The following is a 22,094-nucleotide window of genomic DNA, read 5'->3' on the forward strand; positions in this document are numbered from 1 at the left end:
GCCTATTTTTTAATGATTATTTTCTTACTGTGGATTTATAGACCCCTTTATCAGAGATATGATTTGCAAGTATTTTCTCCCATTCCATGGGTTGCCTTTTCACTGTTGATTGTATTTTATGCAGTTTTAAATTTTGATGTGGTCCCATTTATGTGTATTTTCTTTTGGTGCCTGTACTTGTGATGTCACATTCAGGAAATCATGGCCAAATACAAAGTGAGTCTGTCCTTTCCCCTAGAATGGTCTTGAAACCCTTCCATAGATTTATGTTGTCTGCCTTTAGGTGAATGGTTTTAACAACTGAGAAATGTACTACAGTCTTTATCTTTGATCGTCCACTTAACCTTTATCAAATAAAGATTAGTATTTCCCTACCTTCCAGTACCTTTTCTCCGTACTCCTGTCACCTCCTCACATCACTCTTCAGCTTCAAAACTATAATGACTATTTCAGTAGAAGACAAATTTCTAGTTCCAAACTTTAAAATATAAACATCAACATGCTTCTTCCATTGGCCCTGGTACCAATGTTTGTGCATTTACTGAACCTGCTTTCTGGGTTTCAGAAAACAAGAGTCAGATTTCAATGATCATTGAAATACTCTGCTGAATAGGTCAGAACTTAATTTTTTAACTTTTATTTTTCACAGAACCACATGGGCTCACACTTAATTTTTAAGATTCCATTAAAATATTTTGGTTGAAAATGTGATTTCATACTTATCATTTTAAGGAGTATTTATCATTTACACTCTATTATCTTCTTCATTTAGGGGCCACTGTATTTTGTGTTGCTCCAAATGCAGTATTTCCATTTGAACTGTATAATGAAGAATACTTAGAGCAAAGGGATCTCTATCTGACTCAGTGCCAACAACAGCTGGAACAATTTATTGCCACATATGGACCTGGGACAACTATTTTCTCTAGTGATGAATAAGCAATTTGAAGAATTTTTGTTCATTCCTACTTAAGCAGTGGAGAAAAAGTGTGACTATTTTGACAGTGACTTTGAAGTAATGCTTTGGTAATACTTTGTACAGGAATATATTACAATACCGTTTTTAAAAATATAAAATATAGTCCCCTCAAAACTAATTGCTAATGGGATAAATACTAATCCAAACCTCTAAAACCAACAGAATTTTAAAACTTAGAACAATGTGGACAATTTAAAGTGATAAAGTTGTCAAGAATACTATAAAGAAAAACCTGGTTAGCCCAGAATACCAGTGGTGAACAGATAAAAATGTAAATGTTGCAATTTAAGCAGTGTGTAAAATGGCAACCTTTATGTAGTTCACTCTACCGTCACAAGATGGCAATAACTCTTTACCTACAAATTACTCTAAAACATTTTTCTTCCACTTGTGAACTTGCTAAACTAATGAGTAAATACTTTATATAACCCGAAGCTTCAAATGTAAGGCCTTTTCATACTTTATTACTGGCATGTCCATTACATACTACTGTTTTAGAAGCCCTAAATATGGAATCGGGAAAAGCCTTGGAAGTTTTCCATATGTATATGCTAGGTTAAATGAAAAAAATACTTTACACGGAAACAAGGAGCCAATAACTTATAAATTGGCTCTCTAACCCTAACTGGTTACAAGAAAGGTTCCAAAAGGCAAAGAAACCAACTTGCAAATCTAGTCCTCATTTTTGGAGGGAAGATATCTGCTCTGAAAAGATAGGGGCACCATAAGAAAACAAATCCATCTTGTAAAATTTATAAATCCTTCTTAGTTCAGTTTCCATAATAAAAGATCAGTTCTATTCACAGAAAAGCAAAATGTCATTACCAAATTGCTACTTTATTAACCAAGATGTTACCATGCATCAATTCCTTCAAAATTGGTCCCTTAACAGAGATGCTTAACTATACAGCTGGACCTCTCCCATTCTCCACAGGACCCAGAGGAAGTTGTTCACTATTATTGAATACCTACTAGTAGCAGGGAGTAAAGAGTATTAGTTTTCAGAAGCCAAAGGTAGTGTTTTTGTTTTTTGTTTTTTTGAGACGGGGTCTTGCTTTGTCACCCAGGCTGGAGTGCAGTGATGTGATCTTGGCTCACTGCAACCTCCACCTCCCAGGTTCAAGTGATTCTCCTGCTGGGATTACAGGTGCACTCCACCATGACTGGCTAATTTTTGTATTTTTAGTAGAGACAGGGTTTCACCATGTTGGTCAGGCTGGTCTTGAACTCCCGACCTCAGGTGATCTGCCTGCCTCGGCCTCCCAAAGTGCTAAGATTACAGGTATGAGCCAACGCGACCAGCGACAAAGGTAGTTTTCAACAAAATATTTACATATTACAGTTCTACAATGTTAAGACATTTATTTTGTGCTTCTCAAATACTACATTTCAAACATGTCTGGTTCTCTATGGTGGGGGGGAAGGCAAAACACATTCCTATTTTATAAAACTAGGATCCTTTTACAATTGTAAAGTTTAAAAACACTATTTTTTTTTCTTTGAGACAGGGGCTGTCACCGTTTGGAGGGCGGTGGCGCCATCTCAGCTCCCTGCAGCCTTGATCTTGCAAGCAATTCTCCCACCTTAGCCCTCCGAGTAGCTGGGACTACAGGGACATGCTACCACCCTGGGATAACTTCTGCATTTTCTTCAGAGATGGGATTTTGCCATGTTTCCCAGGCTGGTCTCAAGTTATCCTCCCATCTCAGTAGCTCAGCTTCCCAGTGTTGGGATTACAGGAGTGAGCCACCATGCATGGCACAAAGATGGCTTTTATTTACTTATCTATATTTATATATACATATTTATATGTAGCTGTCACCCAAGCTGTAGTGTACTGATGCAATCATAGCTCACTGCCACCTTAATCTCCCCAGCTCAAAAAACCCAACCTGTCTCAAAGATGGTTACTTCACTACAAAAAAATTGTTTCTCATTAAAGAATAGAAGTATACATTCAGAAACAATTACGGGAGGTAATTCATTAATATTAAATATGATGCCAATGGTATTTTAAAGGTTATTGGAGAATTAGAAGGGGGTGGCGTGCAGGATGAAAAATTAATGGGTACAATGTACACCATTCAGGTAATGGCTGCACAAAAAGCTCAGACTCCAGACTACTTCATATACCTATGCAACAGAACTGCACTTGTACCCCCCAAGTCTATACTGGGGGAAGTGACTAAGATGTTGCTATACAGGTTTTATACCATTTATCATATAAAAATTATAACCTTGGTAAAAGGAATTTATAAGCTAGTACTCAACAGGAGAAAAGATTTAGCTCTAAACCTTCACCCAGATATAAATTCAGCTTTAGAATTCTTGCCAATTTAGTCCTAGACAGACTGGTCTGCTCAGTCATTTAACATAGCATATTGCTTAGTTATTACATGTACTAGGATTAGGATGACTTTTTTGTTCACAAGATGAAAGTAAACTGAATAAAAAAGGTGAAACCTTTATCTGTAAGGAGGAATTTGATTGCTATTTGTTATTAGAGTTTTAAGATTCCAACCACCTGGTACAACAGCAGGCTCTGAAGCGGAAGCCAGACAGGGAACCTAGAGGTACAAGCAGTGTCTCCCCAGCTGTCAGCCTCAATGAGAATCACCACCCATAAATAAGCTAATTATTGACAAGATTATAATCTTTCGAATATGTTCAAAACAGGTCTGAGTAGTGACTATGAGAATGGAGCTATTTAGAGTTGATTTAAAAGAAAATACTTTATTGTTCAGCAATTAAAAGTTAGCCAAATATGTATTTTTCTCCATAATTTATTGTGATGTTATCAACATCAAGTAAAATGCTCATTTTCATCATTTGCTTCTGTTCATGTTTTCTTGAACAAGTCTTCAATTTTCCTTCCAAAATGCTGCATGCCACACCTCCAAAACAAAGTCAGAAACCACAGTGAAAATCATTCCATACTCAAAGTTCTCATATAACCTCAATATTCACAAGTGCCCCTCAAAAAATTAATGTTGAGAATACCACACATGCAAAAGCAACTTCAACAAGAATCTGCCCCCACCCTTTGACGTTTATCAGATACTTTCTGAACTGTCAGCAGACATAGTTGCTTGACAAATCACTTACTTGAGGTAACGAAGAAGTATTTTTAAACATGACAGCTAAGAACATTCATCTACAGCAACCTATATGCTAAAAAGAAAGAATATTCACCCTTAATTAAATTATTGCCTTACATACATGTCAGTAATTAATCAATGTACATTACTGGCATCTCAGTCTTAAAATTATTTCTTCAAAGACACCCTCAGCTGGGTAAACGGCAAAAAGTAATTTAAGTCATCATTGTGCCAGCTATTAAACCTATCTGTCAAGAATACATCACATAACTAACATTAATTAAATTTAGGTACCTCAATACATGCCGCGTGATCCTAGTAGTTTTCACAGCCTTCTGCAAGTTTTTGGAAAACATTTGTTATGATGACCTTCATACATCTTCACCTCAAAGGCTTTCTTTCACCTGGAAATTAAATATTACATTTCAAATTCCCATTTTTATTTGCATTTTGTTGGGCATCTTATCTGTAGGAATGGTCCAAGAAGAGAATCTCATTCCTTTAGGAACTGTACTTGCAACCTATCTTTCAGACTCCCAAACCACTTTTTAATAAAAAAGTACTATTATTCTATTACCTGTTTCTGCTTTTTTGATAGTCAATACTGACAAACCCAAACCTCTGTAACTAAGTATGTTTGTCTGATTAGCACCTAGTAATTCCACAAATGAGCTTATTCCAAACTGGAAACAGGAGCCATTAGCACTGGCAGGAAAATGGTGGAAACATTTTATGATATCCTTCACTGTGGCAGTTTTGATTTTAAGACATAACGGTCATAGTGAGCACACAGCCACTGCTTTTCTGTCTCACAGCTCGACGAGGATGAGCTATGAGCCAGGTTAGATGTATAAAAACTAACGTGAAGACTTTCACCTAAAAACATAACGGCAAACCTAGCAGTTATAGAGCAGGATACCTATATTGGCATTTTTACTGGACACATTCTTGTAAAATTAAGTCCCAAGTTAACTAAAAACTGCAAAGAACATGGACTGGGGCAAAAAATCATGTCATACAGCACCCCAGGAGAATAAATCGAGCCAGGCAGCAATACGAAATGATTAATGAAGACATACAAGGTTGGACCTTGCAAAAACAATCATTTTCATGTGCTGAAATGCTGAAAATATTTCACACAATCAATATTAGTAATATAAACTACTGGTTTTGAATAATTCAAAAAAATTAACTGAAACAAAAAAAGTTTCAGTTTAATATTATGATTCACAGGAACTACAGACAACTACATGCATAATCCTGTCTTTACAAACCTTAAAAAATGGGCCGGACAGTGTCTCCCGCCTGTAATCCTAGCACTTTGTGGGGTCGGGGCGGGTGGATCACCTGAGGTCAGGAGTTCTAGACCAGCCTGGCCAGCCTGGCCAAACCCCGTCTCCACTAAAAATACAAAAATTAACTGGGCATGATGGTGGGTGCCTGTAATCCCAGCTACCCGGGAGGCTGAGGAAGGACAATCGCTTGAACCTGGGAGATGGAGGTTGCAGTGTGCTGAGATCGCGCCACTGCACTCCAGCCTGCACGACGGGAACGAGAATCCATCTCAAAAAAGCAACAAAAAACCCCACTAAGCTATCCACACCATCCCCCTCCCCGACAAAACCCAAAAGACTGATGGGCACAAAATTCCAAATGGTGGGTACCTATGAATAGGAAGCAGGGAAATGTAAACAATAGATACCCTAGTATTGGTAATATTATAGTTCTCAAATATATCGGTGGATTCTTTTGTATTATGCTTCAGAACTTTCCTGCACTACCAATTTTATCAATTATTTAGTTTGGAAATTTTTAGAAGTCCCAGCACTTACCAGTGAAAACAGAATTCAAGCTGCTGAAGCCTCAAAAATAAGAATACCAAAAATATTTCAAGGATAAGCCATGACATTCGTCTTCTTGACAGTTAATGATTATTTCAGACGAAGCAATGCATTTCAAATTTGAAGAAAAAAAAAAACCTATACCAAGTCTCACTGATGAAATTTTAAAATTTGCTTCTATGGCCGGGCGCGGTAACTCACGCCTATAATCCCAGCACTTTGGGAGGCCTAGGCGGGTGGATCACGAGCGGTCAGGCTGGTCAGGAGTTCAAGACCAGCCTGGCCAGATGGTGAAACCCCGTCTCTACTAGAAATACAAAAATTAGCCAGGCGTGGTGGCAGGCGCCTGTAATCCCAGCTACTTGGGAGGCTGAGGCAGAGAACTGCTTGAACCCGGGAGGTGGAGGATTCAGAGCCAAGATCGCGCCACTGCACTCCACCCTGGGCGACAGAACGGATTCTGGCTCAAAAAAAAAAAAAAGTTTCTGAATAGCTAACAGGTTTTCCCAGCCTCCCAGTTGCTGACCGGTTTCTTCTGTATTATGTCCAGAAATACACATCTCTATGTAAATATAAGCATCTCCTTGTGTAGCAGGCATTTAGTCTAAGGGCCTCCTATACTTGCACGTGTTGTTCTCCAACCTCCATGCCTTGACTTTAGAGCGTATTACGAAGGAAGGTCCAGGAACAAATACCGACTAGCTCTACGAATGGGTCGAGACTAGTAATGACTCAGTAAACTGCGCTTATTACAATTTCAAAGCCACTCACAAAGTACGGTTAACTAAGGGTCGTTCTGACACCTAAGGGATAATCACCTTCCTATTTATAAAACGCTCCCTTTTAAGGAAAACAAGCTGCCTACTAAGAGCCTGAAACCGCCAAGGCCGCACGCACAACTTTGCTGGGGACACAAGAGAGATCTGGCCAAGGCCGGGTGGAGCACGAAGCCCCGCGACGGTCCCCTGCAGGCACCTCCTTAAGTCAGAAGGCCCTTGACCAGTTTCTGAGCAGAGGACAGCGAACCAGTGTTGATGGAGAAAGGTCAGCTAAGCCTCCCAGGTGGTTACTCACAAAACGCGACTGCGCAGATGGCTTGTGGGGAAAGCTCGTGGGCCTTGGGGGCACCGGGAGCGTAGCCTTTTGGCCTACGCAGCAGCCGCCCGCTCCGCTGCGCCCGGGGAAGGGACAGGGGCCGCGCTCGGCACCCATATGGCGGAGGAACCCGGCACGTAGAGGAGGAGGACCTAAGACCGCGATCACGCTCACCTTGCAGAGCCCAGCTACCGGCCCGCAGGCTCCGCCGCCGCCACCACACCGGCATGACTAACGGCTCTTCGCGCTTCTTCCTCCCTCGCCGGTCGCGCGGGAAAGGAAGAGCGACATCAGAAGGCAGCTCTTAGGCACTCCGGTGGCCCCGCCTCTTCCGGTACGCGGCCCCGCCCCTCCGCGGGTGCGAAGGGGGGCTGAATGCCGGGGCTCTGGGGAGGGGGCGGAGGGGAGATGAGACTCGCACCTAGCCCTCTTCCCTGGTTGCGCGGTGCGGCGACGCTGTGTGCCACACAGCAAGTTTATGTGGGGGCTTTGTGACTTCCCGCAGGGGCTTTTCAGGCTCAGGAGTACCTCTGCTAGAGCTAGTCAATGTTTAATCTACCAGTTTGCAGTGGATGCAAACGAGCAGAATATGCCCTAAAAGGCCGGGCGCGGTGGCTCAAGCCTTTAATCCCAGCCCTTTGGGAGGCCTAGGCGGGAGGATCACCCGATGTCAAGAGTTCGAGACCAGCCTGGCCAACATGGTGAAACCCCCATCTCTACTAAAAATACAAAAAAATTGGCCGATTGTGGTGACGCGTGCCTGTTGTCCCAGCTACCTGGGAGGCTGAGGCACGGGAAATCGCTTGAACCCGGGCAGCGGAGGTTGCAGTGAGCCAAGATCGCGCCACTGCACTCTAGCCTGGGTGAGTCTCCGTCTCAAAACAAACAAACAAACAAAAAATATATAGCATTCATAAAGCAGTTACCTACCTTGTTTATGAACATGTTATAATTTGCTATTGATTTCCATGTCTTATTACTTCTGTTTTTCTCATTGTATTATAGAATCCTGGCTGCAAAGCACTGGGCTTGATGCTGGAGGAGAAAGGCTTATGATCTTGTTGCCAGAAAGAATACACATGAAAGCATATGATTAAACAATTGACTCATTTAAAGATAGGTCATCTCTCCTTAATTTTTTTGGCTTTTGTTTTGTTTTGAGACGGAGTCTCGCTCTGTCGCCCAGGCTGGAGTGCAGTGGCTCGATTTCGGCTCACTGCAAGCTCCGCCTCCCGGTTTCACGCCATTCTCCTGCCTCAGCCTCCCGAGTAGCTGGGACTACAGGCGCCCGCCGCCACGACCGGCTAATTTTGTTGTATTTTTAGTAGAGCCGGGGTTTCACCGTGTTAGCCAGGATGGCCTCCATCTCCTGACATCGTGATCCACCTGCCTCGGCCTCCCAAAGTGCTGGAATTACAGGTGTGAGCCACCGCGCCCAGCCAATTTTTTTGTGTGTTTTGGTTGGTTGGTTTTGTTTTTAGAGACAGGGTCTCCCTCTGTTGCTCAGCCTGGAGTGCAGTAGTGCAGTCATGGCTCACAGCAGCTTCCATCTTCTAGGATCCTCAAGAGATTCTCCCACCTCAGTCTTGAATAGCTAAGTGCTCACCACCATGCCCTGCTAATTTTTAAAACGTTTCGTAGAGATGCGGGGGTCTCACTATGTTGGCCAGGCTGGTCTCTAACTCCTGGCCTCAAGCTATCCTCTCGCCTTGGCTTCTCAAAGTGCTGGGATTACAGGCATGAGCCACAGTGCCTGGCCAATCTCTCCTTTAGACACTGGAAATCTAAGAAACGAATACAAAATCCGGTACAAAATTTCAATTTGTCTCCAGTAACATAGAGTATGAATATCTAAGCCTAATAAGCCTAGCAAAACAAATTGTGATTGTACCTCCTTTAACAAAGGATTGCAAAGTATTTTACAGGAGCTTAAAAATCTTTGCTTGGGCCTCCAAATGGAAGCCGTTTCTCCTGTTAAGTAGTGACATGGACCTCAACCTGCTTCTTGGACTACCATTCCTGGCTGGATGTTGCTTCCACAACCTAATTTTGCAACCTGGGCTGTCACCTCCAGTGTGAAGGGGAAGCTGTGGGAGCCACCATTACTAAAAGGTATAAGTGAGAGTTAGTTTGGACATTAAATCCATAGATGCTAAGGCAACACTTTAGGCAAGTTCTTGGTGCCACTGAGCCCAGGGCCATATGATAACTGGAGGCAAACATGGACAATTCCCCTGCCATGGTTCCAGAGAGGATAGCTCCTGCATTGCTAACAGCTTTGTGTTGTCTCCTGCAGGCATTCACAGGGCATTCATTGACCTCTACTAGGAAGAAATAGCTGAGCTGAGTGGACAGATTAGGAAGGGGCCACTGCCTTATTGACTTACTATGTTCTTTCTTCAGAAAGCATACAATTAAATATCTTGACTAAAATTTAGATGTTGCCAAACTGTGCAGCCACCCATTTCAGGTTATCATCTTATGTCAGTTACTTTAATTAATAATGTCATTAAATGTATGTTTTCAACTGCAAGTAACAAAATATGCAACTAAAGTAGCTTCTGGAAAATGAGGAGTATATTATTCTATATTACAAGAAATCCAGAGGTAGATGGCTCTCGGGTTGATTGATTTAGCAGGAAAACACTGTCAGGGTTGCTGGTTGACTTCTCTGAGATTCTTGGTTTTCCCTTCATAGTTGCAAAAAGCCTCCCATAGCTGTAAATATCATATCTTTTTTCTTTTTGTTTTTTTGAGACAGAGTCTTGCTCTGTTGCCCAGGCTGGCGTGCAGTGGCAGGATCTTGGCTCACTGCAACCTCCACCTCCTGGATTCAAGCTATTCTCCTGCCTCAGCCTCCAGAGTAGCTGGGATTACAGGTGCCTCCCGTCACGCCCAGCTAATTTTTGTATTTTTAGTAGAGATGGGGTTTTATCATGTTGACCAGGCTGGTCTCGAACTCCTGACCTCAAGTAATCCACCTGCCCTGGCCTCCCAAAGTGCTGAGTTATAGGTGTGAGTCACTGCACCCAGCTATGTCTTCATATAACAACATTCAAAGGTGGGAAAGAGGGACATTTCACATGTTTCTCTTTTAACCAGGTTGGAAAATCTTCCCCAGAATGCCCACAGTAGACTTGTTTTCAGGTCTCATTGGCCTTGATTGGGTTACAAGTCCAGGCATTATCAGCTTATAATATGGGAAAGTGGACTCTGACAGAAAGGGAAGGGAGACGCCTGTTTGGTGAGCTGCTAATAGTGCCTGCACACAGGGGAAACTTAACTTTAAAGAGCGTATTGCTGTGAATCCATGAGGTCACTTCTCATTACTATTCAAAGTGAGAGAAGATTACAAGGATATGATGAAAGATACAGGAATTCTGACAAAGAATGGATACAGATTTCCAGTTCTACTTCTGTTACAAAAGCAAAAATAGCTTTTCTTTAGCATAGCTTTATTGACATACAAAAACTGCACATATTGAAAATGAAAAATCGGGTAAGTTTTGACATATATGAAACCATCACCTGTGAAACCATCACCACATTCAATCAAGATAATCAGCATATTCATCATCCCTAAACATTTCTTCATTCCCTAATCCAAAAGTCACCCTCACATCACTGCCCTCAACTGCACCAGGGAACCACTGATTTGTTTTCTGTCACTATAGATCAATTTGCTTTTTCTATGATTAGTTTAAATGAAGTCATTCAGAATATACTTTATTTACAGTGTTATTGAGGTATTATTGACATATAAAAACTGCACATATTTAATCTATACAATTTGATGGGCCAGTATGCACTATGTTTTGGTCTGGCTGCTTTCACTCAGCATAATTATTTTGAGATTCATCCGTGCAGTTGTGTGTTACAATAGTTAATTCCTTTTTATTGCTGAATGGTATTCCCTTATCTGAGTATACCACAATTTTTTTTTCTGTTTTTTGTTTGTTTGTTTGTTTGTTTTTTGAGACAGAGTCTCGCTCGTTGCCCAGGCTGGAGTGCAGTGGCAGGATCTCAGCTCACTGCAACCTCTGCCTCCTGGGTTTAAGCAATTCTCCTGCCTCAGCCTCCCGAGTAGCTGGGACTACAGGCGCCTGCCACCAAGCCTGGCTAATTTTTGTATTTTTAGTAGACATGGGGTTTCACCATGTTGGCCAGGCTAGGCTCAAACTCCTTGCCTCAAGTGATCCGCCTGCCTTGGCCTCCCGAAATGCTGGGATTACAGATGTGAGCCACTGCACCAGGCCCCTGTCTTCTTCCTCTTCCTCTTCCTCTTCTTCCTCTTCTCCTCCTCCTCTTCTTCCTCCTCTTCTTCTTCCTCCCTCTCTTCTTCCTCCTTCTCCACTTCCTCCTCCTTCTCTTCTTCTTCCTCTTCCTCCTTCTCCTCTCTTCCTTCTCCTCTTCCTCTCTCTCTTTTTCTGTTGAAGGCTTTGTATTTTTTCATCTCTATTGAAGACTTCCTTGACTTCCTCTCTTCTTTGAGTTCATTTCTTGAGTTTCCTCTTCCTATGCAAAACTTTTTTTCCTATAGTTTCATGTTGGAAAAATGCAAAGTTTAATGTTCACTACTTTATGTTTTGCTCTTAGTAAAGGGATTTTTGGAATTTAGAACTCCCTTTTCCCTTTCGAGTCTATCATCTCCAAAAGGGCTTAAGAAAGTTAATCTAGAGACTCAGAGTTGCCTAGAAGCCTTGATTACTAGTGTCCATCATTTCCCATTGTACTTTTAAAATATTCACTTGTGTGTATGGCCAATTGATTTTTGGCATGGGTGCCAGTACCATCTATGTGGAAAGGACAGACTTTCCAACAAATGGTGCTGGGAAAACTGGATATCCAATGCAAAAAATAAAAAATAAAATAAAATAAAGAAGTTGGACCTTTATCTGATATTATATTAAAAAAACTCAAAATGAATCAAAGACCTAAATTTAGGAGTTAAAACTATAAAATTCTAGAAGAAAACATAGGGGACAATCTTCATGACACTGGATCTGGCAGTGATTTTTTGGCTATAACACCGAAAGCACAGGCAACAAAAGGAAAAATAAATTGTACTTCATCAAATTAAAAAATTTTGTGCATCAAGGGATACTGACAAGAGAGTGGCCAGGCTAGTCTCCAACTCCTGGCCTCAAGCGATCCTCTTGCCTTGGCTTCCCAAAGTGCTGGGATTACAGGCATCAGCCACAGCACCTGGCCAATCTCTCCTTTAAAAACTGGAAATCTAAGAAACAAATACAAAATCCAGTACAAAATTTCAATTTGCCTTAAGTAACATAGAGTATGAATATCTAAGCCTAGAAAAACAAATTGTAATTTTTGTTCTTCATATATTCCAAATATTTTCTCCTAATCTGTGGATGGTATGTATTTAATAACACTGAACCATACACTTAAAATTGGTTAAGATAGTAAGTTTTGTTACATGTATTTTACTACAATAAACAATTTTTTTTTTTTTTTGAGATGGAGTCTCACTCTGTCACCCAGGCTAGAGTGCAGTGGTGTGATCTCAGCTCACTGCAAGCTCCACCTCCCGGATTCAAGCGATTCTCCTGCCTCAGCCTCCCAAGTAGCCGGGATTACAGGTGCCTGCCACCACTGCCTGGCTAATTTTTGTATTTTTAGTAGAGACAGGATTTCACCATGTTGCCAGGCTGGTCTCAAACTCCTGACCTCAAGTGATCCATCCACCTCAGCCTCCCAAAGTGCTGGAATTACAGGCGTGAGCCACCACATCTGGCCTACAATAAATAATTTTTTAAAAGACATTTTAGAAAGGAAAAAAATCCACCTATCTTCACAGGGCCTATCTCATTTTCTGCTTCTCCTTTCTGGTGATGCTCCAGTCACCATGGCCTACTCTTAGTTCTTGGAACCTGTCAAATAATTTTCACATCCCAAGCCCTTTACTGTTGCCTGGAATTCTTTTGTCCCAGATTTTTGAATGGCTGACTTCTTTCCTTTTTTTTAATCTCAATTTTAATGTCAACTTCTCAGAGGCGCCACATTTCCCCTACCTGTCTAAAGTGGGCCAACTCCAACACATCTCCCTTTTAATTTCCTTCATTAACACTTAGCATAGGCGGGGCGTGGTAGCTCACGCCTGTAATCCCAGCACTTTGGGAGGCCGAGGTGGGCGGATCACCTGAGGTCGGGAGTTCAAGACCAGCCTGACCAACATGGAGAAACCTTGTCTCTACTAAAAATACAAAAATTTAGCCGGGCGTGGTGGCACATGCCTGTAATTCCAGCTACTCGGGAGGCTGAGGCAGGAGAATTGCTTGAACCATTGCACTCCAGCCTGGGCAACAAGAGTGAAACTCTGTCAAAAAAAAAAAAACACTTAGCATAATCTGCAATTTTCTTGTTTATTTACTTACATACTTTTACACCCTTACTGCATATAAATCCTGTAAAAGGAAAGTTCTTGTCTTATTCACCTTTTTATTCCTGGCACCTAATACAGTCCCTAGCACTTAATAAATATTTGTTGAATGAATAAATAAATGAATCACACATATGTGCTGATTTGGAAAAATTTTCAAGATATTTAAAAATTTTAGGGGCCGGGCGCGGTGGCTCACGCCTGTAATCTCAGCACTTTGGGAGGCCGAGGTGGGCGGATCACCTGAGGTCAGGAGTTCGAGACCAGCCTGACCAACATGGAGAAACCTGGTCTCTACTAAAAATACAAAAATTAGCTGGGCGTGATGGCACATGCCTGTAATCCCATCTACTCAGGAGGCTGAGGCAGGAGAATTGCTTGAACCCAGGAGGCGGAGGTTGCAGTGAGCCGAGATCGCGCCACTGCACTCCAGCCTGGGTAACAAGAGCGAAACTCTGCCTCAAAAAAAAATAAAATAAAATAAAAAATAAAAATAAAAATTTTAAAGCTAGGTGCAGAAGGTATTTGGAAAGACTACATTTTTGGTTAGATTTTAAAAATGCAGGACGTGAGGGAGGATCACTTGAGCCTAGGAGTTCAAGACCAGCTGAGCAACATAAGGAGACCCGGTATCTACAAAAAATAAAAAAATTATCTGGGTGTGGTGGTACGTGCCTGGTGGTATAGTCGCAGCTACATAGAGTCTGAGGTGGGAGGATAGCTTGAACTCAGAACATCGAGGCTGCAGTGAATCTGATCTCACCACTGCACTCCAGCCTTGGTGACAGAGTGAGACCCTGTCTCACAAAAAAAAAAAAAAGAAAGAAAAGAAAAAGAAAAAAGAAGCATATATATGATTGTTAATGCATAGGACTTTTTTTTAAGAGACTACAAAAGCACCTGTTTATGGCTGGGCATGGTGGCTCCCACCTGTAATCCCAACACTTTTGGAGGCCAAGGCCAGTGGATTGCTCAAGCCTAGGACTTCCAGACCAGCCTGGGCAACATTGTGAAACCCTGTCTCTACAAAAAAAATACAAAAAAATTAGCCAGGCGTGGTGGCGCATGCCTGTAGTCCCAGCTACTTGGGAGGCTGAGGCACGAGAATCACTTGAGCCCAGGAGGTGGAGGTTGCAGTGAGCTGAGATCACACCACTGTACTCCAGTCTGGGTGACAGACCAATACTCTGTCTCAAACAAACAAGAAAACAAAAAATAACCTGTTTGTAATTTTATAATGAATGCCTCTAGGAATGAAACTTGGGTTTGTGGGGAGAGTGATCTTTTTATTTTTTATTATATCATTCTTTCCTATTTGGATTTTTATTATGCATATGTATTGATTTTGTAATTAAATTGAAAAAATACTATTAAAGTAGTACATTTTCTCTGCATGGTGCAAAAATAGACCATTTCTAAGATTTGCCCCATCAGCCCATTATTTCTTCATCCTGAGTGGCATTATAAAAAGGGTTCAGCATTTTCCAGCAATGAGTGCCTCCCTGGGGGTCGCTGGTCTCTAAGTTGCTGAACTGAGCTAATGCTGACAATTGCAAATACAACTAAAACCACTTCAAGGGGAAAGTTTCATGGTTTAAATGTGATATAGTTAGTTTATCAAAAGTAACTTTTAAAAAATAGCGCTTCTTTGGTAGTATAATCATGATTACCTTAGGAAGTTTACATTTTGTAGATAGACATACATGTCGATTCAGGGACATATAGGATATTATTTTTTATGGGCTGTCATAATCTATAGTCTGCACTTACATATGTGAATCTCATTAGTAATTTAATACATTTGGCCCTCGGCCCTTTTTCATATTAGTGAATGATTTAGAGAGCCTCCCATGTCCCCTAGATGTTTGCAGCAGAAAATGGGGTTGGAACTGGTAGGAAGTTGGCTGTAATAACCACATCCTTGTGCTTTTCCTTGCTCAATGGTAAGCATGTCAAAATAGAGTTAATGCAAGAGAAATGTAAATGACCCTAGTCATAAATGCATGACTTTTCTATATAAGATTCTTTTACCTCAAGCAGAATTACTTTTAAACATAATATTGACATTGAGATAATCATAGTATTTATACCTCTCGTCAAGGTTAAAGTTCCAAATCTGTGGAAAAATACATTAAATTGTCAGAAACTAGGGCACTGATCTAAATGCAAATTGATTCTTAAACACTTGAAATATATGAACTTTACTGAGATAATTTTGGTGAAAATTCACTAAGTTACTTAAACTTATGATTTCTGCCAGGATCCAAAATAATGTGGTAGCCACAGTGGCTTTAATTGTCAATGTGAGACACTAGTGTTTTCCTTTTCTGTTTAAACATTTAAATTTTATGTTAAGAATAAACTTTGCAAATAACTACTTAAATACTACAAATTCTGAATGCAAAGGAATGTTTTAAAATTATTCAAGCTGGACAATGAGACCTGATGGGAAGTCTGCTAGGGGACTTGAGGGAAGGTTTCCTTCTATGATGAAGAGACACATATGGGAAGAAATGCCTCTTCTTCCCATTGATATTCTCATCTAGACACTGAAAGAACACCTGGCCCTGCTGCAAATGTCTTGTTAAATGAGGGGAGTTCATCTGAGATGGCAAAGTGGAAAAGAGAAGGAGCCCAGCAACATAAAGACATCTAATAGTCACCAAATTAAATAGAATGAACTAGCCAGGGAGCCACTCCAGCGTAGGCTTCTTGTTATGTAAAATAATAATTTTTTTTAATTCTTAAAAAAGTATTCAAGAATGATTACACAGAGAGTCCAGAATGTGGAAGTAATTGAAACATTCAAACTAAGGTTAAATTATGTTATTCACACCTCAGGGATAGTATAATATAAATTATGTCCTGAAATTAACATCCCATTAAAGCTTTCAACAAATTACTATAAGGAATCAGCAATCCTTTTCTCAAACTTTACCAGCTTCACGTTTTTTTTTTTTTTTTTTGAGACGGAGTCTCGCTCTGTCGCCCAGGCTAGAGTGCGGTGCAGTGGCACAATCTCGGCTTGCTGCAACCTCCACCTCCCGGGTTCAAGCAATTCTCCTGCCTCAGCCTCCCGAGTAGCTGGGACTACAGGGTTGTGCCACGGCCGGCTAATTTTTCTATTTTTAGTAGAGGCGGGGTTTCACTGTTTCACTGTGTTGGCCAGGTTGGTTTTGAATTCCTGACCTCATGATCTGCCCACCTCGGCCTCCCAAAGTGTTGGGATTACAGGCGTGAGCCACGTGCCTGGCCACCATCTCATTTTTAAGGGACAATAAGTATGCTGTTCTTAAAAGTCTCCAGGGGAAAAAAATGATGATCGACAAGGAAGATATTAACTGTAAGGAACAGTTAACTAGAGGGCATAATGTTGCAATTGCAGCCAGGTAGAAAACTGATTTGAATATCCTTCACGTGTGTGTGTATTTACATACATGTTCTTGTGTTTTACATACGTATATGTCAGAGATTCCTGTGCCCCAAAAGACAAAAGTCACCTTTTAGAGAGTGTCATCCTTCTGTGTGTATGAGCCCTCTCCCAGGAACCTGGAAACTTTGGTCCACTCGTGAGGTTACACATGGACATGGGCTCCCTACCCCGTTGATAACCACACAGGACACAAAAACAGCAAGGCCCTGTTTAAAGAAAAGAAAATGAATGACTATCTTCCATTTTGCAACAACCATCATACATAAATCTTGTAGTTCTTCAAACAAATAATATTTTCTCATGTGGATAAGCGTTTACTCTCTGGCTAGCTGCTATACCTTACCTAGGGGCCTCCACCCCACCAACCCCCGCCCGCCCCCACCCTCCCCCTTGCCAAGGTGGGGTATCTTGGAGCAGATGTGCTTAGAGACGATAGGTGGATTCAAACACTCCCTGATTTGTTTGTGATGGGTTAAGTAAGTGAAGTTTTGTCTAAAAACTTGGGGTCACCAGAAAGGAAGTTACGGTCTGGCCCATGGGCATGACTTCCTCCAGACCCCTCAGGAAGAAATTTAGAACAAAGAACGGAGGTCAGATTTCAGTCCTCAGTTCCCCCGCATCTGAGGTCTACATGCTAGCAGATCCACCTGGTGGGGGTCCAGGTTTCTGAAAACAACTCAGATACATGTGCTAAGATGTTGAGACCTATAATTCCAGTTACTCGGTAGGCTGAAGACGAAGGATCGCCCGGGCCCAGGAGGTCGAGGCTGCAGTGAGCCATGATAGTGCCACTGCACAAAGTAAGACCCTTTGCACAAAGTGAGCTACCATGCCCAGCCGACTATTTATATTTTTAAAAATTGATGTATGGGATTCTAATCTTTCTTTCTTTCTTCCTTCCTTCCTTCCTTTCTTTCTTTTCTTTCTTTTCTTTCTTTCTTTCTTTCCCTCCCTCCCTCCCTCCCTTCCTTCCTTTCTTTTTCTTTCTGTGGAGTCTCACTCTGTCACCCAGGCTGGAATGCAGTGGTGCGATCTCGGCTCGTTGCAACCTGCGCCTCCTGGGTTCAAGCGATTCAGCGATTCTCATGCCTCAGCCTTCCCAGTAGCTGGGATAACAGGCCCCCACCCCCAAGCCCAGCTTGGGGTTTCACCATGTAGAGACGGGGTTTCACCATGTTGGCCAGGCTGGTCTCGAACTCCTAACCTCAAGTGATCCACCTGCCTTGGCCTCCCAAAGTGCTGGAATTACAGGCATGAGCCACTGCGCCTGGCCTCATACTAATCTTTTATCAATTAACAAATATACATTGCAAATAACCTCTCCTGGTCCGTTTTGTTTTTTAGTAGGTTTCTGGAGTTTCATGTTCTTGGGAAGTCTGTGCTTCCCAGGAGCTCCCCAGCACCCAACACCTAAGCATTTCTATAGAAGATTTCTGGTAACCCTTACGTCCAAATCCTTTAACATGCCTTTCAAGGTCCTCATTGATTTGAAAATTGGAAGTAATATAGTACTTATTCCTAGGATTTTGTGGGTTAAATGAAATAATATATATGAAGAATCCACCCCCCTCCTCAATGCACTTTCCTTCAAAGTATCATGTTTTACTTGCCTGCTTTTTCCTCTGTCTAGAAGTTTCTTTTCTTTCTTTTTTTTTTTTTTGAAACGAGTCTCACTCTGTCGCTAAGGCTAGAGTACAGTGGCACCATGTCAGCTCACTGCAACCTCCGTCTCCTGGGTTCAAGCAATTCTCCTGCCTCAGCCTCCCGAGTAGCTGGGATTACAGGCGCCCACCACCACGCCCAGCTAGTTTTTATATTTTTAGTAGAGATGGGATTTCACCATATTGGCCAGGCTGGTCTCGAACTCCTGACCTCAGGTGATCCACCCACCTCGGCCTCCCAAAGTGCTGAGATTACAGGCGTGAGCCACTGTGCCCAGCCTAGAAGGTTCTTTTCATCCCTCTTTGCCTTCCTTGATCTCTTACAACTGAGTTAGGTGCCCCTGGCAGACACTCTTTGTTTTGTTTTGTGTTTAGAGATGGGTTCTCACTTCGTTGCCCAGGCTGGATTCAAACTCCTGGGCTCAAGATCCTCCTGTTTCAGCCTCTCTCACATTCGGTCCATAGCATCCAGAAATAGTGTTTAACCAGTGATCTGAGCGTCCCTTGGCCCAATCAATATGACACAAAAAATTAACCATCATGTATGTCTAGCAAAGGCAGCATGCTTCTGGAGTCAGCCACTGTAGGGAAGCTTCCTGTTTGGCAAGCAGAGCTCAGGTCATGGCAGAAGTATCAGCTACCTTGGCAGCCCAGTTCCATGGAATGGATTTAGAAATTGTTACTATAAATCCAGCCCAGGTTAGTTTCATCTCATGATTCTGTAAGTCACTAATAACCTATAAGCTTTCTTCCTCTCCTCTTTTCTCCTCTCCTCCCCTCCCCTCCCCTCTCCTCTCCCTCTTTCTCTCTTTCTCTCCCTTTTCCCTCCCTCCCTCCCTTCCTTGCTTCCTTCCTTTCTTTCTCTCTCTCCTTTTCTTTTTTTTTTTTTTTTTTGAGACGGGGTCTTGCTTTGTCACCCAGGCTGGTGTGGTGGCTCAATCACAGCTCGCTCAGCCTCGTCACCCTGGTAAGCCGCTTTCTTTTTAAACTAGCTAAAGCAGATACTGCAGCCAAACTCAAACTGATATACCTTCCTTACACATGGGGGTGACTTTATGACCCAGTTCTGGCCAATAAAAAATAAGTGGAAGCAGCCAGGCACAGTGGCTCACGCCTGTAATCCCAGCACTTTGGGAGGTGGAGGCGGGTGGATCACAAGGTCAGGAGATCAAGACCATCCTGGCTAACATGGTGAAACCCTGTCTCTACTAAAAATACAAAAACTTAGCCAGGTGTGGTGGTGGGCACCTGTAGTCCCAGCTACTCGGGAGGCTGAGGCAGGAGAATGGCGTGAACCCGGGAGGCAGAGCTTGCAGTGAGCTGAGATCACGCCACTGCACTCCAGCCTGGGCGACAGAGCGAGACTCTGTCGCCAAAAAAAAAAAAAAAAATAGTAAATGGAGGCCTTGATTACACTAACCCACCTTACCCGTCCTGGACTGCCTATTTATGGATTTCTTTTCTTTGCTTTCTTTTTTTCCTTTTTCTTTTTTTTTTGAGACAGAGTCTTGCTCTGTCACCCAGGCTGGAGTGCAGTGGTGCCATCTCGGCTCACTGCAACCTCTGCCTCCCTGGTTCAAGCGATTCTCCTGCCTCAGCCTCCCGAGTAGCTGGGACTATAGGCGCCCACCACGCCCAGCTAATTTTTTTTGTATTTTTAGTAGAGATGGAGTTTCACTATGTTAGCCAGGCTGGTCTTGAACTCCTGACCTCGTGATCTGCCTGCCTCGGCCTCCCAAAATGCTGGGATTACAGGCGTGAGCCCCCAGCACCCGGCCTGGATTTCTTTTAGAGAATAAATTCTTAATTTACTAAAGCCACTATTGTTGGGTCTTTCTTATTAGCAGCTGAATGCAATTCCTAACTAATCTAGTAAGCAATGAACAATGCCTGCCGTAGCATTAAAAAAAATTTGTGGGCCGGGCATGGTGGCTCACGCCTGTAATCCCAGCACTTTGGGAGGACGAGGCAGGTGGATCACGAGGTCAGGAGATCGAGACCATCCTGGCTCACATGGTGAAACCCCACCTCTACTAAAAATACAAAAAATTAGCCAGGCGTGGTGGCGGGTGCCTATAGTCCCAGCTACTCGGGAGGCTGAGGAAGAAGAATGGCGTGAACCCGGGAGGCAGAGCTTGCAGTGAGCCGAGATCGAGCCACTGCACTCCAGCCTGGGCGACAGAGTGAGACTCTGTCTCAAAAAAATAAATAAATAAAATTAAAAAATAAAAAAAGTTTTCGACCAACTGATGATTGATGAACAAAGGCACTGAAGCATGAAATAGCTGTATGTGTGTGTGTGTGCGCATGTGTTTACTAATAATTAAAATGTAAAATAGGAAGTGGTGGAGGGCAGTGACATACGAAGAGGGTTCATAAATCAAGTTAAGGGGTTAGACTTCATCCTTAGATCATGGGATACCACTGAAGGGATTTGAGCAATTATGTTACATCTTCAAGTTTGCATTTTTTGATAGGTTACTTGGGTGCAGCCAATACTGAAGGCTGGGAAAACTGTCAAGGCTACAAATTATAAGGTAAAAATGATGAATACCTGCAATAATTATTCTTACATACATTTACAAATGTAAGTATATCGATAGGGATTTTTGTTTGTTTGTTTTTTGTTTTTTTGAGAGGGAGTCTTGCTTCACCGCCCAGGCTGGAGTGCAGTAGCTCAATCTTGGCTTACTGCAACCTCCGCCTTCCCAGGTTCAAGTGATTCTCCTGCCTCAGCCTATTGAGTAGCTGAAATTACAGGCACCTGCCACCACGCCTGGCTAATTTTTGTATTTTTAGTAGAGACGGGGTTTCACCATCTTGGCCAGGCTGGTCTTGAACTCTTGACCTCATGATCCACCCGCCTCATTTCCCAAAGTTCTGGGATTACAGGTGTGAGCCACTGCACCCGGCCTGGTAGGGAAATTTTTTAACATGGCATTGCTAAGTCAGAGTGTGTACACTTATAATAGTGGGAGATACTGTCAAATTACATTTAAAAGAGGTTATGCTTCCAACAGTACAAAAGTCCTCATTTCCTCACCTTCACTAATGATATTTTTTGTTTGTATCATTGACAGGTGAAATATGTTCTTCCATTGCTTTTTAATATGTATTTCTTAATTATGCCTGAACTTGTATATCTTTTCATAAATATATTGGCTGGTTTCTTTTTTTTTTTTTTCTTTTTTCCTGAAACAGATTCTCATTCTATCGCCCAGGCTGGAGTGCAGTGGGACAATCTCGGCTCACTGCAACCTCCGCCTCCTGGGTTCAAGCGATTCTCCTGCCTCGGCCTGCTGAGTAGCTGGTATTACAGAAGCCTTCCACCATGCATGGCTAATTTTTGTATTATTAGTAGAGATGGGGTTTCACCATGTTGGCTAGGCCGGTCACGAACTCCTGACCTCAAGTGATCCACCCACCTCAGCCTCCCAAAGTGCTGGGATTACAGGCGTGAGCCACCGTGCCCGGCCCTGTTTGGTTTCTTTCTATGAACTGCTGTTTGTTACCATTTGTGAAGTTTTTCTTTTTTATTTATTTTTTTGTGGGGGAGGGGGGACAGAGTCTCGCTCTGTCGCCTAGGC

At 42.4% G+C, this 22,094-nt stretch overlaps 1 protein-coding gene, 2 long non-coding RNA genes and 1 other non-coding gene across 5 annotated transcripts in view; 2 read left to right on the forward strand and 2 right to left on the reverse strand.

Moving 5' to 3' along the window:
• The window catches only part of MCMDC2 (minichromosome maintenance domain containing 2), a 54,393-nt gene extending 50,445 nt beyond the window's left edge, over positions 1-3,948 (forward strand). Inside the window, exon 15 of one of the 2 annotated variants that reach the window (XM_002819147.6) lies at positions 773-3,948. In XM_002819147.6, the coding sequence (XP_002819193.2) occupies positions 773-939 (167 nt within the window). In that variant the 3' untranslated portion in view covers positions 940-3,948. The remainder of the gene's footprint in view (positions 1-772) is intronic. The other variant, XM_054561680.1, reaches the window with a different exon arrangement.
• LOC100937013 (uncharacterized) lies at positions 3,686-7,330 on the reverse strand. The gene is made up of 4 exons (XR_655583.3): positions 7,188-7,330; positions 4,372-4,481; positions 4,085-4,150; positions 3,686-3,873 (listed from the first exon to the last, which is right to left on the reverse strand). It is a non-coding gene; the product is annotated as an uncharacterized LOC100937013 (long non-coding RNA).
• On the reverse strand, positions 4,225-4,313 carry LOC112134804 (small nucleolar RNA SNORD87). The gene has a single exon (XR_002916155.1). It is a non-coding gene; the product is annotated as a small nucleolar RNA SNORD87 (small nucleolar RNA).
• LOC129061031 (uncharacterized) lies at positions 6,767-8,128 on the forward strand. The gene is made up of 2 exons (XR_008527988.1): positions 6,767-7,347; positions 8,019-8,128. It is a non-coding gene; the product is annotated as an uncharacterized LOC129061031 (long non-coding RNA).
• Positions 8,129-22,094: the final 13,966 nt, after the last annotated feature.

The sequence above is a fragment of the Pongo abelii genome, chromosome 7 (assembly GCF_028885655.2).
Source record: "Pongo abelii isolate AG06213 chromosome 7, NHGRI_mPonAbe1-v2.0_pri, whole genome shotgun sequence".
Lineage (NCBI taxonomy): Eukaryota > Metazoa > Chordata > Mammalia > Primates > Hominidae > Pongo > Pongo abelii.